This window comes from Aulonocara stuartgranti (assembly GCF_965226115.1).
Source record: "Aulonocara stuartgranti genome assembly, chromosome: 13".
NCBI classification, from domain to species: domain Eukaryota; kingdom Metazoa; phylum Chordata; class Actinopteri; order Cichliformes; family Cichlidae; genus Aulonocara; species Aulonocara stuartgranti.
In genome coordinates this window covers 21452238-21475316 of record NC_138949.1, presented here as the reverse complement: position 1 = coordinate 21475316, position 23079 = coordinate 21452238, and the positions used below count along the sequence as shown (strand labels likewise).

Sequence of the window (23079 nt, the reverse complement as noted above, 5' to 3'; positions counted from 1 at the left end):
GATGCTCAGGAGGATGGATGGAGTCAGGATGTGGCATGTGTGCATGACGTCATTTCTCCATGTACTGTGCGCCATTTTGGAAGAAAAAAAATCACGGATAATTTCCGTGGTCTTGACAGATCTGGACCCGAGTCTTCACACTGATTGTGGATGCTATCTATCTCCCCGAGCGCGCCGCACTGGTTGATAAGGCATTGGAAGCTGTGTACAACAAGAGCTGCTAAATGAAGCAATGGCGGGTAAGCTACTTTTTAAAGGAAGGGAAAAGGATCCACCTCACTTGGTGTGTGTGATGGCCTGAATCTGCAACTTGGCTAACCAGCGTTAGCGCTGGCAAGCTAAGTTGCTAGTTGTCAAACTGTGTCACTGTCAGGTCATTATTACCGCCCGATGAAGGGCGAGCCGGAATCACACTAACCCTGGTTTCTTTTTGCAGGAGTTGCAGGAGGAAATGATTTTCAGTGGTGTTTCTCTCAAGTAAAAGGAGCGATAGATGAAGATGTTGCGGAAGGTATGTGGCTAACGTTAGCTCGGCGGCTAGGCTACAGTGGTGGGCAGCTAGCTAGGTGGTCTGATGATGGTTCTCTGTGGGATTCACTTGAGGTGCACGAGAGCTGACGGCGGATGGACGCGCGTGCTTTTTTGCAAGACTGCTCTCGTGATTAGTGTAGACCTGTTTGTGGATCAGTTGCACAAACGCCCTTTCCTTGTAGATTGCTGTGTGTCGCTAGCTCGCTATGAGCTAGCTGGTGGCTAAACTATTAAAGGGGGAGCGACCGTGCCCGTGACGTCAATGTGCTGCGTCCATAAATTGTCGAGTGACATCATGCTTGTTTTCATTCATACCTTAATGGGTCTACGTGATATTATGTGGTTATCGGTATTTTACATTTTCTATAAGAACAGTGGGACCAGACTTAGCCTGCAGCCCATCACAGTAGCATTCTAGCTGCCATCCCAACTACAGTGCGGAAGCTGAGCTGTGAGGTCTGATTCACACCGATTTGTGTCTTTTCAGCTGACATAATCTCAACAGTTGAGTTCAACTATTCTGGAGAGCTACTGGCAACTGGAGACAAGGGAGGCAGAGTAGTGATATTTCAGCATGAACAAGAGGTAAGGATCACACAGCAGTAACACCATTCCAGAAGTGAAGCTGTTGTTGTATATAGATATTAAATATTCTCTGAGCAGTATTTGCATATTAATGATCATAAAACTGACCTTACAGCGGATTGTTAGTCAGTGGCACCAGTTTAGATCATCATGCAAATGTAGTGTTTGTAAGGTTGGGGAAACCTGCACTCAGCTAAGACTGAGGAAGTCATTTGGATGAATGCCTCCCACTGAAAACGCAACATCCAAATGAGCAGAATGAGCTCTCTGGGATACACTACATCTAAAAGACCAAGTTTATTGTATCCATTTCAACAATACAATTTCTATGAATTTGTCTTGTTATGCTCACATTTACCATAAGATGCATTCATCATCGTACAGCACAGAACAATGTAATGTGGAATAAAACTACATGTAAGAACTGAAGGCTGCATGCATATTTTAGGAAGTAAACAGTTGGCAGAAACACTGGCTAGGAACAAAGTGTGAGTGGTATTCAAACTGGATATTATATTTATTTTGGTTTTAAGGTTAAATATTAAGGTACTAGACTATCATGGGAAGGTGTTATCTTAGTTTTTCTCAGTTTAATCATATATTTATTCAATTCAATAAAATTGAATTGATTTTATTGATCCTGAAGGTTGACCCCGAAGGAAATTGGGTTAAGGCTGCCGACCTTTGCCAGCGCCGTCTTACCCTTCTGACCATACATACATTACACAAACATCACATGGGGAAGATAGGCCAGAGAGGTATAACAATGGAAAATGCACAACACGAGGAAAGATAAGGAGAAAAAAATAACTCCCCCCAGACTGAGCTCCAACAGGGAGATCAGTTTGAGAACAGAAAAAAAACCACCTCTGCACATAGCACATGAAAAAACTCTTAATACACCAAAGAAACACATGACAAGCAACAGGGGTGGGTAAAGGGTGAGAGACAGCCAATGTAGACAGTACATCCAGGCCTGCAGCATAAGCGCTGGTCTCCTTGATCCACCGTCAGCATCGGAGGGGGGATGAGTGTACATTTATGGAAAATATGGTAAAGTTACAATGAAAATGTGCTATTAAACATTGTTTAGGGCATTTCAAAAAGCACAATGCCATGATCATAGTGTTTTACATCAGTACTCCATAATGGAACTGTTGTGAAAAATCTACATGTGGCTCCACAGTGTAGTAGTTTATACATGTACTTGGTCTATGGGTTTTTGGGGTTGTCTCAGGAAGACCAACTAATGTCTACTATGCAGAATCAAATATAAGGAGTTACCCACTTGTAAATAACTGAGTGGCCGAAAATGTATTTTTTGTTTATTTATTTTGCTTGTTGTTGATTGTGCTATTTTCTGTAATGAGCTTTCTTTTACATATTTATGCAAAAATATGAACAGGTAATGATGAAATCTTGTTTGTTTTTGGTTTTTTGCTGTTGTTTTGGGTTTTTTTTTTAATGCCAGAAACAATACCATGATTACAGTGTTGTTTTTGTTGCCTTTTCCCCCTCAGTCTAAGAATCGTCCACACCTGCGTGGGGAGTACAACGTCTATAGCACTTTTCAGAGTCACGAGCCAGAATTTGATTATTTGAAAAGTTTAGAAATCGAGGAAAAAATTAATAAAATAAGATGGCTACCACAACAAAATGCTGCTCACTTTCTACTTTCAACAAACGGTAAGAGCTTTTTTCTGTTTTTCTTATTTGTTGATAATGAAGCGCTATGTTCCCTCTCCTAAAGCCTTTCCTTTTTCCCCCCAGATAAAACTATCAAATTGTGGAAAATTAGTGAAAGAGATAAACGAGCAGAAGGTTACAATCTGAAAGACGAAGACGGACGACTCAGAGACCCCTTTAGAATCACCTCTTTACGGGTGTGTTTAGCCGTCCCTCAGACCTGCCTCATTCTGAGCATGACTCTATGTGATAACTTTTCTAAAATTGATTGTTGTACATTTCAGGTACCAGTACTGATGCCAATGGATCTCATGGTAGAAGCAAGCCCACGGAGGATCTTTGCAAATGCGCACACCTATCACATTAATTCCATTTCTGTAAATAGTGATCATGAAACTTACCTCTCTGCAGATGACCTAAGAATAAATCTATGGCACTTGGAAATCACAGACAGAAGTTTTAGTATCCTTTTTTTTATATATATATCAGAAAGCTGATTTTTAGATGTGTCTTAAAGTTTTAATAGCATTGCATCAATGTAAAATATAAGACTGCTAGCTCCTTAACAGTGTGCTAACAGATATTGTAGACATCAAGCCCGCCAACATGGAGGAACTGACAGAAGTAATCACAGCTGCTGAGTGCCATCCACATCAATGCAATGTATTTGTGTACAGCAGTAGCAAAGGAACCATCCGCCTGTGTGACATGCGAGCGGCAGCGCTCTGTGATAGGCACTCAAAGTGTAAGTACTTCTACCGTATTGTAGTGAAGCCATCGGTCTGTCTGGAAAATAGAGAATTCGAAAGTGCAGCGATTTCTGAAATTAACCTTAGTCTGACAATTTGTCTAGTTTTTTTTGTTTTTTCAAAGATGCATCTGTTACCTGTTAATCTAATTTCTTTGTCGTGATCTGTAATTCAATTAAGAGCTAATAAGATTTATACAAGAATTTGAGGATTTCCCCCTTTGCCCTTTCCCTTTATTTTCTAAGTCTTTGAGGAACCAGAGGATCCCAGCAGCCGATCCTTTTTTTCTGAGATCATCTCCTCCATCTCAGACGTGAAGTTCAGTCACAGCGGACGCTATATGATGACACGTGACTACCTCTCCGTCAAAGTTTGGGACCTCAACATGGAGAACAGGCCAGTGGAGACGTATCAGGTGCTTAAACATGCTTTTCTGGGGATTCAATTTTAAATCACATTAACACTTGTGATCTTTTCTGGGACTTGGTTTTTATTTTTTTTTAAAGTCAACTTTGATTAAGGCTTGAAATAGTGCTTTTTCAGATATACGTCAGAATTTTACTCAGACTTCCTAAAGTCAGTAATAACCAAATAGGGATATGGTCTATCAAGAAATGACAGGCAAACTCCTAATGGAGGCTGATAGGTACCGGTTAGCCTCGCAACATGGATTAAATATGCAGAAGGCTATGTTTTATGTAAGATAAAGATTTGAACAGTTCCCTTTACATTGTTTCATTTCAGGTCCATGAATATCTTCGCAGTAAGCTTTGCTCTTTGTATGAAAACGACTGCATCTTTGACAAGTTTGAGTGCTGCTGGAATGGCAGTGACAGGTATGTATCCTTCCTGCTGCAAAGGACAAGCATTTCACTCACTACTGTTTTTATAAATGTTGTTCCCGGCTTATAAGTTATATCAATCGGTGGTCAAACTTTTGGTGTTACTGCAACAAATTCAAACATTGAGTTTATTTTTTTACTCTCTTCGGCAGTGCCATCATGACAGGCTCCTACAACAACTTCTTTCGAATGTTTGACCGGAACACCCGGCGGGACATCACACTGGAGGCATCCCGAGAGAGCAGCAAACCACGGGCCACACTTAAACCACGTAAAGTGTCCACCGGTGGCAAGAGGAAGAAGGACGAGATCAGCGTGGACAGCCTGGACTTCAACAAGAAGATCCTCCACACTGCCTGGCACCCCAAAGATAACGTGATAGCTGTGGCAGCCACCAACAACTTGTACATTTTCCAGGACAAAATCAACTAGAAGATTTGGGGCTCCAGAGGATAGGGCTTTTACCGTACCTGTGTAGTTAAGCCTACTACTTGTCTATCTGTATAAGAAGAAACAGCCTTGTTGTCCTCCTGGTGAAGAATTTGAAAGCACGTGTCTACTTTTTTTGCCACAGGAGGTTGATCCATAGGCCTGTTTTATTTTGAGTCTGAGCTTAGGTTGTTTTTGCCTTTGGCACCAGGGCAATCGACATGCCCCCCTGACCCAGAAAGCCCAGTTCGGGTCTAATTGACAGAACGGCACTCCCTAGAGGTCAAACTCTTGAACGTTGGTGTTTGTGTTGACATTTTAAGCCTTCATTTCACAATTTAATGACAGAACTCTTGGAAGTACTTAAAAATGACGTCTTGTCAAGGTTGTATCATCAATTCAAAGTTTTTGGGCCCTCTGAAGCACGGATGAATGGCCAATAAGCCTAACTGTAACATTCCCCCATTGGTCATGTATTCAGGCCACACAACTGGTGGAAAAGGCCATGAATTTGGAAAAGTGGACATGTTTCTGCCCCCAAACCCCACCCCCTTCTCTTATTTTACCCCAGTCAATACGGTGACATAATTTCACTGACTGTATCTACTCAAGTACACCTTGTCATCCACATAATAAAAGAAACTAAATCTACAGACGTGTTTTTAAATTTAGAAGTATGTATTAAAACATGTTTATTGCTTTGCATGTTTTTATGTTGTAGAGAGGTGGAAAAATCTCCAGTCACACCACTGTCTATTGAGCAGATCTCAAGAAAACCTTGTTAAGGAAATACCATTCGGGGCTACCAGTTTGAGAACCACTGTTGGAGACAACCTATAACGTGTTTGTGTCAAGAGATTCAAGTTCTAGTTTTTGCTCATGTTTAGGATGCAGGCTGGAAACTACACTGCACAAGATGGGGTCCAGGACAAAGGGAATCTGCAGCCTTAATACCTACTTCTATCAGTGACAGCTACAAGTTATGTCCCCCAATGTTTTACAAACCTCATGTGCATTATTTGTAAATCCTATTTTATAGTTATGTCCTCATATACTGCTGCTACACGTGGCTGTCTATGAAAACACCGAGGAGGAAATTGCACACCATACAGTTTGTGATAGTGCCTCCGGATCATGAGATAAGTAGGACATTAAGACAGGCCTCATACATGTGCCCTTACTCATTTATTAGGGATGTCACCCAAATTTGAACTGCATATTGCAAATGTGGATCTTATCTCTGTAGTTGTGAACGCAGAAATGAAGGTTGACTACACAAAATATACTGATGAATTAAAACAAACACATAATGCATTGTCTTTGTCCATTGATTCCTAACATGGTGGCAATGTATTCACTTGTTTATTATTTTGACCAAAGTTCAATAAAATTTTAATTGTGTTCATCTGCTGTTCGCCTGCTCTGCATCATTGTGAATTAAATCAACTGTAACACAGTTAAGGTCATGCATACGTTTCACACTTTTAATGTTTTTTGATGATGAACATGTGCCATTTCTATGCTGTTTGTTCTTTTTTGAAAATCACAATTTATCATTGCACAACTAAGCAATCAGTAACGAGTGCCATCAACTAATCTAAAGATTCCCCAAAACAAATAAAACAGTCAAGTTAAATTTCTTTGAGCCATCTGCCTCCTCTAAAAAACTGCTTGCATTATTTATTTATTTATTTTTAAAAAGTGATTTGAGTTCAATCAAAAGAAAACGCCACTGCTGTGTTCAGAGCTTTACACCCAAAAAACAGCAATAACTGATCCCTCAACTCTCCACACTGCTGTGGGAAATGTGGAACACTGAATTCAACAGGACCACGTCACATGGCTACTATATTTCCTTTGATCATTAGAAGGTCCCGTTTTCATGCCAAGATGGTTGCATGACGTTGACGTGGTAGTGCCAAGCGCCACGATCCTATTTAGGATGTGTTAGGCGCCTTCCAATATATATCCTACCAGGAAAGAAGAAAACAGAGAAATTAAGATGCTGCTTTAAAACATAAACACAACTAGATGTATCTACTGAAATAGTTTTTTAACCGGGTAAAATGCAAACTCAATGACCACCAAATTAGGTACAACTTTTCAGCCAATGGCAGCAACTCAAAGCATTAACCCTCTGGGCTACCTGGAGCCATTTTTCATCCACAGCGTTTTTTAATTTCAAGCCATTTTCACTGTGTTGAATAGAATATAGCCAAACTTTCCAAACATTTATTTATTTTTTTACTTTAGAATTGCAGTCTGAGTTCATCAGATTAGCTTAAGGCATGCAGACATGGTCCAGATGACCTGCTGAATTTCAAATCGAGCAACAGAATGGAGAAGGTGACTCAAAGGAATTTGAACGTGGCATGGCTATTGGTGCCAGATAGGCTGATCTAAATGTTTCATATTCTGCTGATCAAGTAGGATTTTCCAACACAGCCATCTCTAGGGTTTACAGAAAACGGCCTGAAAAAGAGAAACTTGAACAGCAGTTCTCTGGTTGAATATGCCTTATTGATGCCAGAGGAGTATGGCCAAGCTAAGCGCTTCCTCTCCAGCTAATTTGCATTTGCTCATCAAAACTGGACATTAAAATGAAATTGGAAAAACATTTGTTATAAAACAGAATTTGCTATAAACAACATGAAAGATCCACCCTGTAGTTTTCAGGCTGGTGGTGGTGGCAGTGTGATGGCATGGTGGATATTTTCTTGGCACACTTTGGGCCCCTTCATACCAGCGAAGCATCACTGATATGGACCAAAATCTCTGAAGAACATTTCCACCAATTTGTTTAAGGTGTAACTAATGAGGTGGCCAGTGAGTTTATGTGGTCGTTTTTTAAATATAAAAGTCCAAAATAAGATGTGTTGAAATAATGCTCTATAGAATAATAACCACAGGCTCCTAAATAAAGACAATTATATTCTCTGTCATTCTGAAGTTGATATACTTCAGGGAGTATCTTACCTAAACCTATTAAATGTCAGACACTGAACAGGACTGCTGTTTATCCAGTCAGGCATTGTTCTAAACATCATTATGTTTGTTTTATTTTTACATATATTTCAGTGTTTTGTTGTGAGGACACTGTCGTTTTTCTACCCTGCAAATCCTGCAAATGTTAAGAGATTATTGATTGGTCATTATTTAATTTACAAATACCATTTTTAAGTGCATGTAAAATCATCCCAATATTTATGTGAAAATAGAAAACATCAGGTCTAGTGGGTCAACAGTTTCTGCAGCAACTCAAGAGGTTCCCGTACAGTGTTTTTAGTTTTTGCATACTGCCTGAGTTAAAGATTAAATGATGCTGCTTACCCTAAGCCAACAGCGAGTATGTGGGAAATGATAAATGATGGAAGGAAAAGCTTCAGAAAGTCAGAAGAGAGAAAGCCTCCCTTCTTCATGACGCTGGTTTTCCTGATGCTGAGAGAGGTTGAGCGCTTAGGGTGCTTCAGCAGGAACTCCCTACAGAGCGACACATTAATTTTTCATTGTTCTGAATACATTAAAATCAAGTGAGTGCCAGTTTAATGTCACACCAGCACCTTTGCTCACACAGACATCATTCCAAATTCTATGAATCACAATTACAAATCATGGCATGTAATAATTATAGTTGGGGTAAAAGATTATCTCTAATTGTGAAATGACTACTTACTTTGGTGGACTGTTCTCAGGTCGGCTAGACCAGTCCCAGATCCAGTCAGCATTTTTCTTCATCAGGTTCTCAACTTCCCGTATTCTCTCTTGGAAATCTTCATCTGACTAAAAGGGGGGAAAAAATAATTTAAAATAATAATAATAATAAAATTATGTCACAATACATTTAGCTTTAACAAGGTTATGAATAATGCATAAACATAAAACTATATATAAAGAAAACAGATTGTTTTCAACTTGTCTAAGCAGGAAAAGCCCGACTCAGCTGTTAAGTAAGGACCTCTTCAAGTGGAACGACCTTAATAATTAAGAATACTTTCCCTTGCCTGCTATAACATGTCCAAATTTCTGCTGTGAGAAAGGCTTAATGTACCTGTGAGCTATTCCCCTCTGAGCCTTTCCACAGAAGAAGCGGGGTCTGTGCTCTGCGTGGGCTGTTGTGAAGAAGAACAAGAAGGAGAAGGAGAAGAAAACACATAAGGGAAACTCAGCTCACGACTTCTTCATATTACTCAACAAACAGAGGAAAAACATGAACTGCTCTTCCCCCTTCTGCCCACCCCCACCAACCTGTTGCACTGAGAGCTTCCTCTGGAGCTGCTCCTGCCTGATTCGTGCTGTGCTTCTAGCAACATTTTCTCCATGTCAGCTGCCAGGCTGGATGAGGGAATTTGCTCCTGGCTTCCTTGTTGACTGGCACTTTGGGAGCCATTCCCACTGAAATGCAGCTCAACCCAGGAACCTTAAATCAAATGCAAAGTCTTTAAACATGAATCCTGGTTATCCAGTACTACATCACAGGCCAATCTCGGCTAGGATAGGAATGCAGTCTCTGCGCATAGAGGAACAATAAACAAATGAGGACTGTTTTTAGCTTGAAGGCATTTTCATCGTGGCAACACTGCAGATTAGCCTTAATAACTAACTAGAACCATGGCCTACCCTGTATAGCTGTGTCTACACGTCTTATAGGTATATAAATCAATGTGGAGTTGAGATTCAATCTCGCTATTTAGCCAAACACCCCTATCGACTGGCTTTTCACGTGGTCAGGCTAGGTGACGTTTTTAGTCGTGGTGTTTAACTATCGTCTACCGCTAACAACAACACTGGCAAATATATATTTGACGTAAATACTTCACCTTGCAGACTTTCGTCAGAGGAAGCGTCCACCGGTAGTGACATTGCAGCGGTATAATGCAGTCTCCGCAGATTTAAAGGCCTATATATCAGCGAAATGGTGGCGAAATGCCTGCAAGCAGCTGGAGCTCCAACTACCACAATAACAATGACGCAACATTGTGTTTATCTAAAATGTGATTGGCTTGGAAAGGAGAGCACGCGCGCCACGCTCTCCCTGCGTGTTGCTCATGCGCGTTCACGCCCGCATACAAGGACACGATTTATGACCCACCACGATAAACACGTATCCGAGTTATTTGTGAAAATGTTATGCAAGCAGCGCTACAGAGAAAATGTGCTTATGTCAGCTGACTGTGTCTCACATTTTTGGTTTAACCTTCACTGCAGCAGTTATACACATCTGTCTGCAGAGGGCAGTCATAACTAGGATGACCAGATCCCTCCCCCCCCATCCCACAGCTTCAGACAATGTCCCACATTTTGACTTGTTCTGCAGGATATGCACTTTTCTAAAGTCTGGCTTTTACCCTTTGTATATGAAGTGAAGGCTTTTTTATTATAGTCAGAAGAAGGTCATCTGGTATAATGCCATACTCAAAAGGGAAAATTACAAGTCACCAAAAAGTCACATGCTTTGCAGAAGGTGTTTCTACACCAATCTGCATTTTATAATTAGTCTACGGCTTTCTTCTATAGGATGCCTTTTGTTTTGTCTCCCTTCCCTCACCCTCTACTGCTCGTGGCAGATGACTCCCCCTCCCTCAGCCGGTTCCTGCCAAATGGGAGTTTTTCCTTCCCACTGTCGCTAACCTGCTCGTAGGAGGTTGTCAGATTCTAACTTGAAAGTTACACAACTTCATAGTGTAAAACTCATAATCAATGATCTTTACTCTTGCATGACTATGTGTCAGTTCCATAGTCTAGCAACCTAATTAAATTAATGCTTACTCGTTTGTACAGTTTTTCTTTCAACCAAGAACTGAATAACAACATGCTGTTTGGGAACAGCTAGACATATATTATACTGTATTGTTCACAATTTCTTCAACCGGCTAGTCCAAATCTGTAATCTCAAATTTGGGACTTGCAAATACAATTATGTTTGTGGACATGGAAATTAGTTTGGCTCATTATTCTTCCTAAATTGCATTACTGTGGGGGCTTATTATTATGGGTAGTGTACTGCTTCCTCGCAGGCAAAGGTTTACACAGTTTACCACATCATTTTAAAACACGGATAAAATACTTTGTTAAAAAATGTTACCAAACAGTTGATATCTTATGAGAAATGAAGTTTGCAAAAGCATGCAGTGAGTGGTGCTTCAGTTTGTGGTGCTCGTGATGTTCCACCTTTTATCTTTTTAACATTGAGCTCTACTAGATGTAGATGTCAGCTAAAAGTACAGAAAAATATCTCAAACCTCAAACTCAGTTCAAACATATTTCCAAATTAAAGTGCATAAATTGGATTTATCAGCTAATGTGTACAGACAGATATAAGGAATATTCACAAAAGAGCCGAGGAAGGAAGTCCCAATTTTGGGTATTCGATTAAACCAGAAATTTGTATCTGGAAACCTATCACTAATCTGTGTAGATAATCTGCCATTTCTATCAGACGGACTGCTTTCCGGGTAGAAGAAAGCCAAATTCCTGTTTGCATTAACTAGACTGCAAATGTATTAATAAATTGTGGTATAAGAAAACCTATCACTAGTGCATGAACAATAATACCTGGTGGCACAAAAACAGGGAACACATCGTTCCACTCAGGTTGCAAGCCAATAGACAGTCTCTACACAACTGTTTATTGTAGACGTACCTGTGAGATCCACTGTTGCCATCAAGGAGAGCAGCTATCAACACTGCAGGCCACAGACACTGTATTAGACTCTAAGGCTGTACAAGCCAAAGCAACGTTTTCAGAGACTAAAGAGACCTGAAAATGTGAGACACTGTACTTCATATAAATAAATAAATGTGTGTTCATTTTTTTCTAATTTTGCCATGTAAACTATCCAAACAGTTTTCTGTAATCAATACTTTGCATTGCAAACATTTATAAACATTAATAAAACTATTGCATCTAATATAGATAGCATATTATGTTATCCTTTAATTGAAAAAAAAACAACAACAACAACAACAAAACAGACAAGCTTTTTCATTGAGTTAGCCATGCATGCTTTTTACAGACTGAAACTATAATTTTCTTTATCCATTCGTATCAGATTTGCACTTACAAATATCCCATTATAAATCTTAGGCTGTAGCCAAATACCTACATTACGCACAGCATTTAGCTAGCTACTTAGTTAGCATAAGAGTTCAGCTGCGTCTAACACCACTCTAACTGTTTTTTGTTTGTTATTTTGTATATATATATTAAAAATTCCCAAACATACTTCAACACAATGCCTTACCTTTTCTGGAATCTAAGAGATATTTAGTGTACAGTCTAGATTTTTCCAAGCTTGAGAAATGAGAATGAAACTCATCTCAATATCCTCAGGAGTTACTCTGGGACCAGTAGACTAGCTCATTTGATTCCACGTCACATGGTATTAACAAATTACTGCAGTGGTAATAACTTACTACAAATGTGTTGTTATGCAGCAGTCAAAGTAAAGCAATGATGTTCTTTTTAGACAGATTAAAGCAGCTCTTCATAACTGGACGAGGCATGGACCACTCCAACATCCTGTTGAAGAGATTCATTATTTTTCATATAAATGTTACATTTTGAAAAAAGCATCTGGGAAAACATTTCAGCTAATTGGAATTAAATTTTGCTTTATTCTTGCTTTATCTTTAAAATATTTTTAGTAAATGACATTAATATTTAACTGGATTTAACTTGGACCTAATCTTCAAATATTACGTGAGATCCTTGGCAATTATTTTTATTGTCTGATATTGCCATCATTCTGTCTGCATGTTGTCATGTTTTTATTTCACAATTAGATACTGTAATTTACACTAAATTACTTACTTAGACTAAACAATTAGGTGCACCCGCTCAATGGCTCTTTATCTAGGTAGCAAATCAAGCAACTCTTAAACTTAAACCAAGCATCAGGATGGGGAAGAAGGGTGATTTAAGTGACACTGAACAGAGAAAGTTGCAAGACGGCTGAGCTGAGTGTTTCAGAAACAGGTTGATCTCCTGGGATTTTCCAACACAACCATCTCTAAGGGTCACAGAGAATTGTCTGAAAGAGAAAATTCCCAGTGAGCTTTAGTTTTCTGAGTGAAAATGCCTTGTCAGTGACACCAAAGAATATCTGCGTATTGTTTGTGACAATGTCCATCACTTTATGACCACAGTGCATTCATTTTCTAATGACTGCTTCCAACAGGATAATGCATCATGTCACAATGCTCATATCATCTTAGACTGGTTTCCTGAACATGACAATTTGTTTACACTGCTCAAATGGCCTCCACTGTCACCAGATCTCCAAAAGAGTGGCTTTAGGATGTGGCGGAAATTATGTGGGAAATTTGTAGCATGGATGTCCAGTTAGCAAATTTGTAGCAACTGCCCAATGCTCTAATTTCAAAATTAACTCAAATATTCTGATGAATCTTTCCAACACCTTGCTGAATCTGTGCCACAATGATTTAAGGCAAAAAGGGGCTCCAGTCAAGTACTGGTAAGGTGTAAGTAATAAAGTGGCCAGTTTGCTTCGTCGTCTTAGAGCCTTTTAAAAAGAGATGAGGTAGAGACTGAGACTTTGCCTATAAAGCCACACATCTATCCACCTTGTTATGCCAGTATATTGGTGTATGGTAACTGGAAGCATATTCAGAGATTAATTGTTGGGTGTCTGAGTGATGAGGACAGAAATTATTGCAAGCTTGATCGGGAGTTGGTGTTTGCATAGTTCACTTATATGTTTGTGGGTGTGTTTGATGACATCATCCGGGAGCATATGATGGTGCTGGCAGAAGACAAGGATTGAATACAATCAATACTACAGACAGGACAAGATGCCTCAGGAAGAATTATGATGTCCGGAGTAGGAAATTTGCAAGAGCTACACTCGGTATCAGTGAAGGTGTGCTGCAGACGGTGATGGCACTTTCCCAGCAGGCAGAGCAGCTTGACTTGACAAAAAGAATCAAACTTGTTTTCAGACTCAGACTTTTATTAAATTATTTCTCATTTATGAGGTCACAAATTTGTCAGAACAATAGGACCTAAAAAGCTCACTCTTTCACCTTTTCCATCAATTTGCCCTTCTTATCCTCTCTCACACACACGCACTCATACCCAAAGAGTTCCTTCAGAGTGTACTTTCAAGCACATGTTGTTCATAAAATAAAATAAGTTGCTCTTTATTATCCAAGAAAGACAAAGAGTTGACCCAAAAAATGTGACTCATTTACAAACTGCTGTATAACTACAGTTCTACTCATCATATTGTGTTGGCAGTAAGTGTTCACCTATACTCTGCTTTTAGCATTTATGCAGAGATAAATGCTAACATAGGGGCCACTTCTTGAGCCTGGTTCTATTGAAGGTTTCGTCCTGTTAAAGAGCACTTCCCACTGTCGCCAAATCATTTGCTCATAGGGGGTCACATGATTGTTGGGGTTTTCTCTGTTTTATTTGTGTTGTTGTAAAATATAAATGACCTTGAGATAACTGTTGTTGTTTTTTGGCGCAGTATAAATAAAACTGAATTGAATTGAATAGATAAATGTTAAAAGCAGGACTGCTTTCATATTTCTCATTCAAGTAGCACTTGCATAAGGTATCTTTTGTGTAACTACAATCTAACCATCAGGTACTGTGAAATAAACTCGCATTAACTGAATTTGCTGATGGTTTTGATGAATAATTAAGCAGGGATTTTCTGCTGCAGCTCAATACAAACAGGAGGTAAATATGATTAAAGTAAAGCATGAATTAGTAAAGACTGTGCTGGCCGACCTAAAGAATGAACTTTGATTTGTTGCCATATTTGAAATATTTATTCAACTTCACATTATCCATGCACTTTGGCTGTCTTTATTCCTCGTTGAGGTCCTCTTTTCCCTGGGGTTTTCTTCTGGAGATCAAAAATAGTCTCTAATTACACCAGTCTTGGAAAACAGAAAACACTGGGCTGCAAAGCTATTGCAGAAACGTCCATATTTTTGATTTTCCTCCTACTATGTTGGGTTATCATTTTATAATTTCTCGCAAAGAAAAATGCAGCCATCTTCTGCATAATTAGACAGCTAGAAATATTATGCTTAAAAATATTAAACACATTCAGAAAACTAGGGACTGAAATATTTATTTTGGATGCAATGTGAGCACAGTGAGATCATGAGGCAAATTAAACAGGAGGCTCCTGCTGCTTACATCCCAGAGAATCTAATTTGATTGTCTTGCATCCTTATCAATTCAGGGGGGAGGAAGTATTATATGCCCCAGTGTGCATGATGCATTGTGCTCAAACCATAATGAATGACCCAACATTCAATTAAAAACACTCTATTCATCACCAGCTATGATTTAAACTTGTTAGTGTGACCTTGATGTTTCTCTGACTCTGTGCAATCCTGCCTTGGCAGTCCTTGTTTATCCAAGATGCACACTTTTCTCAGTGCTCTTTAATTGTCTCTAAGTTAGACCCCTTTGAGATACATGGCCAGCAGCTTTAAAGAGCACTTATTGAGTTGTAAGTGGGGAGAAATTAGAATAAAATGATGGAAGCTGAGCAGAGAGCTGCGTGAAAGTTGTAAGAACTTTCGCCAGAAGCAGCTTATAAAGGATGTCAGATGCATAAATCGCGGTGCTCTGTGGCCTGTAGAGAGGGAAATAAATCATTCTCTCTGCAGACCGTGCAAGTGGTCTTCTGTGTGCATACACTGAGATTAGCTAATGTAAGTGCTTATTTATCTAACCAACCGTCAGTCCCACAGCACGTTGAAAAAACATCCAGATATATTTGACGCAGTCAACATTTGTCTGTATTTTTGTGATTTACATATAACTCTTGTTATACTTCACGACTTCTACTTTTGCATTAATCTTTTGGCCTAGTAATGTTATGGGCCTCTTGGCATTTAATTTCTCTGTTGCTTGGTGAGTGTGTTAAAAATGTAATTTATGCATCCTGCTGCTCAAGCATAGCAGCAGACTCCAGGAGAATTGTTATTTTAATTAAAGGATGAATTCAGACGGCAATCACTGCAGTTTCATCGTTCAAACCATACTGATGTGCAGCAGTAGAAATATTTGTTTTGAATACTTTATAGTACTAAATAGTTTTTTATGTTTATTTGTATTACTAATACAAGCAGATACCTGTCAAAATGTTTCAAAAGATAATCTATTCTTATTAGGGCTGTTATAGCAGACCCTTTAGAAATTATGATTTATATCGAATAAACCCTCATTACCACAAAGCTTCCATTACAGTGTATTTTTATTTTATTCCTTTTGACAAATTGTTCGTGGGAACATTCGACAGTCAGGTCGATAGTTTGCCATTCCTAATGGATGCTGTATTTTAAGACTCTGAGACATGGCTGAACCCACACATGTGTACCACAGGAATCTCAAAACACCAGAGTCCCAAAGAACAAGCCATGGGAATCACTCTGTTGTATGAGAGGTGGCTGGGGGTGGAAATGTTTGCTAAGTTAAAACAATTATGGATGGCTTATTTACTTTATGTCAGGTTCACAGGCTGATAGTGGCTTGGAATTAGAACTATAAATAAAGGTTTTACTGTTCTGAAAAGTGTGGTTAAATAGCGACAAGACAATGAATGGTGATAACACACCAAGTAGGATAACAACGCATTGATAAGCATGTGTGGATATTAACTTCACAGTGTTTGCAGGAGCCAATCATATTTCTATTGCTCCATGACTTCTGTTTGACTCAGGGGAAGGATTTAATGATATCCTGATATGAAGGACTATAATTCACAATGAACTGAATTAGATATTGTTTTGCCACCCGTACCTCCAAGGCATCATTTTCTCTTCATATAATTGTCTTGTTCATGCATTTGTTGTTTGAGAATAGTTGGTGCTGTGGGGATAGCGTCCTTTGGGTGCAACTTGTTATTATGACTTCCTGCTATTGATTGCACTATACAAAGTATGCATTTTTTTATTGGCAATATTGTAGCATTTACAGTTATCTACATTTCTTAAATGTGTTTATGTTTTTAATTCAATTGGCATAGACAGAGAAGCTTATGTGCATCGATGTGGCATTCCTTCAGCCTGCTGTGAGCGCATCACTAAGGTTCAAACATAATACTTATATGCTTATTTAGACTCCTTTGACATTCTTGTGGATTTACAGTAATGTATAATTTTCACTAGTAATCATTTTCTTCAGCTACTCCATGAACAGTCACGTTGATGAAGCCGTGGCATGTTTATTGTGGTAACGTCTAAGCCAAATGTCTGCCTTTGTATTACCAACATGGACAATTTTGCATATGTTGAGCAGACTCTGTTGCAATATGCTTCTGCTGTCTTCTACAAGCTATTATCTTTGAAGCTAAAAACAAACACAGGATATCAGTTTAAATACTGTATACCAGCATACACACGTAGAAAATGTGCATCATCAACATTGATACAACTTCACAATATCAAAGCTTTAACTCACAGGTTGTCCAAATATAATACGAGCTGTGTAGCAAATGCACATCATGGATTTAAGTATGATTTAATATCGCAAAAACTAACACTTAGTATCAATAAAACATTAATATATAACAGAAAAAATGCCCTTTTCTTTTTCAAATATTCAATATTGTCTAATATTTTCAAAGGTTACAATTACAGATAAATGTATGACCAAACGCCCTTTAGTGTTCGAAATGAATGCATAAAAGTATTTATTACACTCTTCTGTCCCTTTTACAAAGGATCTTTTTAAAAGATTTCCTGAAGTCATTATTGAATACAGTGTATATGACGGGGTTTAGTGAGCTATTGCAGTAACCTAACCAGAAGAACATTTTGAACAGGGTCTCTGGCACACAGCACTTGTCACACACAGCGGTGAGCGTGTACGTGAAAAAAAAGGGGAACCAGCAGAGAACAAACACTCCCATGACTACAGCCAGAACAAATGTAAAGCGCCTCTCTCTGTACTGCCTTCCTTTCCACCTTCTCCCTCTCTCGCGGGACTCCGGCTGTGGTTTTGAAGCGCTTTCTCCGGGATTCACCTGAGTCACTTTTGCTGTTTTCATAGCCTTCTTCTTTGTAAGTGAACATAGGATTGTTTCATTCCCATCGGAAGAGGAGGGTTCTTCCTCCACATCAAGCTCATTAGCCTCTTTACCGTCTTCTCCTCTCACCTCCCTCTGTTCTCTGTCTTTTCTCTCCAGCGTGTCCAAACCGAACTTTGGGTCTTCTGAGTTCCCATTGTGTCTTTGCCTTTCTCCAGGTGGGGCTCTTGTTCTTTTCTTGGCAATCTGGTAGATTCTAACATACACCGTAATCATAATGACACAGGGTACAAAGAAGGAGGCACAACTGGAGAATATGATGTACCATTTCTCACCATTAATGTCACATTCAAGACTGTCTGTTTTGTCCTTTTTCGCTGTGATAAGCGGAGGAAATGAAATGAGAGCTGCCAGTATCCAAACTAAGCAGACTTTGCCTTTAATCCTGAGTGGTGTCCTTCTCAGGTTATACTCAATGGCTTGTGTGACAGACCAGTATCTGTCCAGGCTTATTGCACACAGATGAACAATGGATGATGTGCAGAAAAGAACATCCAAAGCCAGGTAGATTCCACACCATACCTTCCCAAAGAACCAATAACCCATTAGTTCATTCGCTAAAGAGAATGGCATCACTAAAGTGGCAACCAGGATGTCTGCACATGCTAGAGAGACTAAAAATAAGTTCTGAGGTGCTCTCAGGACACGGCTTGTCATCACAGCAATTACTACCATGACATTACCAAACAGTGTTAGCAGGATAAGGATACCCACCAGGATTGTTAGAGGCACAGAGGTCTGCACAGTATAAGGGTTCCTCCCAGGCAAAGTCACATTTCCACTGTTGAAGATAAAACAACCCATCAGAGTGAGCTGTGGTGTCGATGGTATGGTCTGAACGGGGCTCTGTCAGGAGGCTTGGAAGCTGTGCTCCAGCAGTCTATTAATTGCATCCATTCAAGAACACGGCACAGAGTTGAGGCTTTTCATTTTGTTCACTGGAAGAGTTTCCTTCAAAGATATCTATTCTTCTTTTCTCTTTGTCAATTAAAAAATAGAGACCAAAAAAAGCAAGAATTGGGTTTTTTTTTTAATATAAACTAAAAAGACAAACAAGCAGTAAAAGAAATAAAGGGAACCTATTTATTCCGTTTTTCACATAAGATAGTTTTAAGAGTACTAAAAAAAAATCTTTATCCACTAACCTTCAAGAATAAAAGCTTCTGCTAAATCCCCTGGAAGGTTTTGTAAAACAGACTTATATTGCAGGCAGATCTTTTCGTCTAGTGCTGCTGAAGAGGAGCTCATCTTTTATATAGGCTTATCTGACGCTGGGGATCTGTGATGCTGGAATGGGCGGGGCTCATCTCACACTGGACATTTAACAAGAGATTGGGGGTTGTTCTAAGACTATGAAACCACTGGCTGATCGTGACAATAATAATATTGTTGATTTATAGAAACAATATATGTAGTCTATTAAATTAAATTAGAATGGATTAAAAGTACACACTGGGTTTTTCATTTCTGTTCCATGAACAGATGGTGAGATGTTTTAAAGGAAAAATATCTGGATTGTTAGAGACGATTAAAGCTGCTTATAGAATCTTTTTTTTTCTTTTTCAAATATATAATGACAAGATATCAAAATCAGAGTGAATGAGCTGAGGAAAAAAGCTTAAATGCTTAACCTTTTGTAACTTTCTTCTAATAGCACTACATTTTCAAGCCCAGTCTAATAAATTATTAAACCTATGTGTACCAGGTAGGATACACTGATGTGATGATTATGTTCAGGTTTTACCCACTACCTGTATGCACTACTTTACTAAGTCACAAGCATGCTCACCAAGCTGCATTACTTGTTTCACTTTTAGTTCGCTATGTTTTTCGAAAACAAAAGTGCACACAAACCCAAGGTAATTCATGGCATTAGATTGGATTAAACAGCTTCAATAGTTAAATGTCAAAAAGCAGGTTTGTCAGCTAAATTCTTTATCCTGTGATATGGATAAGTCTTGAGCCATCACTCACTTCCTGATGTTTTGCTTGGGAAATAGATGCAGACATTTAATGAAACATGTAGCTATAAATGAAAATAAAACATTAAAGGAAAAACAGATAAATTAAAGAGCATGAAAATCAATCTTTGGTATGACCACTTTTGCTCTTCAACACAAAATAAACTTTCTCCAAATTTTCTTCTTTAAGCAGTCGTCAAGATTAGCTCGTCAGGCTTTCAGGAAGACATTTAAAATGTGTTTGAATGTTGAGGGGTGTTGTGGAAGTTTTTCCATTTAAATAAAGCCTGCAGACAAGCGGTGAGTGGTAGCTAACATTCTTTAATCAACACAAAGAATAGAAAACCAAGCTTGGTGGAGAGCCTGCATCATCGCGGGGCAGACGGTCAGCCACTGCTCTCTCCTTCTTCAGGAACAAAAGGCAGTACACAGCTGTTTCACACCTTAAGGTTCACACTCCCTTGCTACCTCCCACAGTCCACAGGGGACAAAAGACTCTTCCCGTGGAGTTGTCTGCTTCCCCCAACTTCCTTACCAGACCCCCACTCCCTGTCTAACTGCACGAGTGTGAGACATGCTAAATTTCAGTGGCACCAAGGCATTATACAATAAAAATAATGTGATTAACACATAAATAAACGAAATTCGTATACAATCCCACCCTTTGATTCTTAAATCAAACCTTAAGAATCACATTAATAACAGAATTTCTTTCCTGACATTCTGTATATCACATCAACATTATTGTACACTTAAAGGAGTTTCACACTGTGTATCCTCACTTCACTGTTCTCTCACCACCCTTTGGTCATCTTTAATCATGCTCACAATCTAAGCTCTCACATGCAAATGGAAACAACAATGATACAGAGGAAAGGCCCTCTCCAGAATATCAAAGTATGCATGGCAGAGTGAAACAGCATTTTGTTGTCAGTCATTCCCCAGTCACGGTCATGGCTCCTGGTGTCTGTGCCATTTACAGAGTCCTAATTCCAACCCTGATCTTCCTCTGCGCATCTGTATGCACACTTTCTCACAGTGACCTCTGCATTGCAAGCAATACAAGGTCATGAATAACACACTGCTGATAAATTCACAAAGACACAGAAAGTGGCATTTAAAAGGTTAAGTCGGCATGGCCCAGAGTTCCTAGGATTTACCAAGGATGTTGCTGTCACAGTTCTGCTCCTGTGAAAAAGAAACATACATACATACATCCACCCTATTGTCACTGTCTGGGTGGAGGTGCAATCTTGCACATTGGTGTCAAGTCAGTCAAGCTTTTGTCAGTCCAGTCAGTTCCCCTTTTTTTCTTTTAATTGCTGATAGCAGAACCTCTCATGTCACATTAAGTTTCTAGTGCCAGCAATATGATGCCATTTCAAAAAAAAGAAAAAGAAGAATTTAGACTGGATTACCTCGCTGAACCTTTTGTGTCCCAAATGAGTGGCTTTTTCCAGAGCCCATTTAATGTGGAGAAGCTCACTTGCAATCGTTTCCCGACGAAGTGTTGTGTAGCGCTTTCAATTCCAATCGTACAGGCCTGCTCTCCTCTTTGCAGTGCTCCAGACACTTTTCAATTCTCCACGCAAGGCAGTCGTTTTTTCTTCCCAGTTTCCTAAACCCAAATTTCAGTTTCCCACACTAAAACAGCCTTCCTCCATGCATCCTCCTGCCCCACTATGGACTCCTCTCCCCACTCATTGTCAGACCAGTGGCAGTCAGTTCTCTTCCAGCTTTGTCCTGTGTTTTCCACTGTCTCATCTTGCCATTTTGCTCCAAAAGTGTCAAATGTCACACTCAGAAAGTCTTCTCAAAGGTCCCTTCCCTTCAGTTCAGACTACTTCCATTGGGAAGGAGGTTCTGCAGCATCCGGTCCCGAACCAGCAGACTGAGAGACAGCTTTTTCCATCAGGCCATCAGACTGCTGACACACGTAGATATACATATACACATTTAGTAATGCATACACTCTTATAATGTACATATATGTAACACCCCTCCCACGTTCTATTGAGAGGGGCCCTGGGTTCCTGTTGTTACTTTCCTATTGATACTCCCTTTTTAATGCTTATGGTATTAAATATGCAATAAAACTACACTATATGGAAATAAATCACACACAAGCAGGTCAATTATAAAGTTAACTCCACTTTAGTGAATGCTTAATTAACAACACAAAAGAAAATAAGTAAAATCAATAAAGTTTGTTAAACAATGGTAAGGTATCTACCTCAACAGAAACAAAATAATCAACTAATATTGTGGGCCCACACGCACTCTCACCAAACACACACACACACCTCAAGTGCTACAGTCTTTCTGCTAGCAAACCCCTCGTTGCAGTCGTGGCTCGGGTGTGTCACTACCCGATCCGTACCGGAAACCCGATCGGTACCCCGCATGCGCAAATCTTACGTCACTTCCTCTCTTTGCGACATTCAATATATTTGAATGATGCGGTTAGCGCCCAGTTAGCTCCTAGCATTTCTCAACAGCTCTGCCTTCTTTTCGACTGCCCGGGACATTTAAACAATGGATAATCCGTATACAAAGAAATTCATGCTTTTCTCCTCAACAGAGAGCGTCCCCCGATTGAGCAACAGCGCCGTAAAATAAGAAGAATGGCGCCTAATTACAGAGTTAATAATGCAGACTTTGTAATATCTCACGTGTAGATTCATCAGCCAGATTAAGTGTTTACTGACAGTGATAGCGCACATCATCATCACTATTCCAACAATCCTCTCCTCACAGACAAGCATAAACACACTCGACTATCGCTAAATCAGATTTAACACACGTTTGTAATGACGATAATTCAGTTTATAATAGGGTTTATTCGCTCGGTCAGCAGGTGGCGGTATCCTCGTACACTGGGGAGTAAACTGCCATTAAACGAACAGATTGCTTAAGATGGCGGCGCGCACAGACGCAGCGGCCCGGAGCTCCTACACTTTTGCACTTTTGGTGGTACTGTGTATTATTTCACACAGTCTGGGGTTACTTCAATACAACAGAGATGATCTACTACAACTAAGCCGTGGAGATCTTCAACTAACATCCGAGTATCTCATCCCCCCGGAGATCGTTAAGCAACCCCCGGGGCTACCCGCAACAGCAAGCCGCAGGAGGAGACATTGCGATCGGAGGCAGAAGAGAGGCAAGCGGGGAGGCCTGTGGGCACGGCTAAAGACTAGTCCGTTTAAACCACCACTCC

General features: G+C 39.6%; 3 protein-coding genes across 3 annotated transcripts; 1 reads left to right on the top strand and 2 right to left on the bottom strand.

Moving 5' to 3' along the window:
* The first annotated feature begins 92 nt into the window (after positions 1–92).
* Positions 93–6227, top strand: LOC309720223 (serine/threonine-protein phosphatase 2A 55 kDa regulatory subunit B delta isoform). Its single transcript, XM_082556913.1, has 10 exons — positions 93–239; positions 437–511; positions 1019–1116; positions 2637–2802; positions 2887–2999; positions 3087–3264; positions 3383–3547; positions 3797–3966; positions 4296–4387; positions 4546–6227. Exons 1-10 carry the CDS (start codon positions 233–235, stop codon positions 4823–4825), a joined length of 1344 nt encoding a protein of 447 aa, XP_082413039.1. The 5' UTR covers positions 93–232; the 3' UTR covers positions 4826–6227.
* A 52-nt stretch (positions 6228–6279) lies between these two features.
* On the bottom strand, positions 6280–9893 carry LOC309720224 (BCL2/adenovirus E1B 19 kDa protein-interacting protein 3-like). The gene is made up of 6 exons (XM_082556914.1): positions 9640–9893; positions 9068–9239; positions 8871–8931; positions 8496–8602; positions 8153–8302; positions 6280–6792 (listed from the first exon to the last, which is right to left on the bottom strand). Exons 1-6 carry the CDS (start codon positions 9680–9682, stop codon positions 6756–6758), a joined length of 570 nt encoding a protein of 189 aa, XP_082413040.1. The 5' UTR covers positions 9683–9893; the 3' UTR covers positions 6280–6755.
* A 6849-nt stretch (positions 9894–16742) lies between these two features.
* LOC309721085 (alpha-2A adrenergic receptor-like) lies at positions 16743–19211 on the bottom strand. The gene is made up of 2 exons (XM_082558441.1): positions 19044–19211; positions 16743–18679 (listed from the first exon to the last, which is right to left on the bottom strand). The coding sequence occupies exon 2, from the start codon at positions 18571–18573 to the stop codon at positions 17506–17508; it is 1068 nt and encodes a 355-aa protein (XP_082414567.1). The 5' UTR covers positions 18574–18679; positions 19044–19211; the 3' UTR covers positions 16743–17505.
* Between the last annotated feature and the right edge of the window lie 3868 nt (positions 19212–23079).

Bases quoted from the DNA above. Each gene is read 5' to 3' on its own strand.
- LOC309720224 (XM_082556914.1), bottom strand. From the start codon at position 9,682: ATGTCACTACCGGTGGACGCTTCCTCTGACGAAAGTCTGCAAG. The intron at 8,932-9,067 runs GTTGGTGGGGGT...TCTTCACAACAG, and splicing joins GGAAGCTCTCAGTGCAACAG to CCCACGCAGAGCACAGACCC. The intron at 6,793-8,152 runs GTAAGCAGCATC...CTTTCCTGGTAG, and splicing joins ATACTCGCTGTTGGCTTAGG to GATATATATTGGAAGGCGCC.
- LOC309721085 (XM_082558441.1), bottom strand. From the start codon at position 18,573: ATGGTAGTAATTGCTGTGATGACAAGCCGTGTCCTGAGAGCACCTCAG.
- LOC309720223 (XM_082556913.1), top strand. The intron at 3,000-3,086 runs GTGTGTTTAGCC...TGTACATTTCAG, and splicing joins TTAGAATCACCTCTTTACGG to GTACCAGTACTGATGCCAAT. The intron at 3,967-4,295 runs GTGCTTAAACAT...GTTTCATTTCAG, and splicing joins GGCCAGTGGAGACGTATCAG to GTCCATGAATATCTTCGCAG.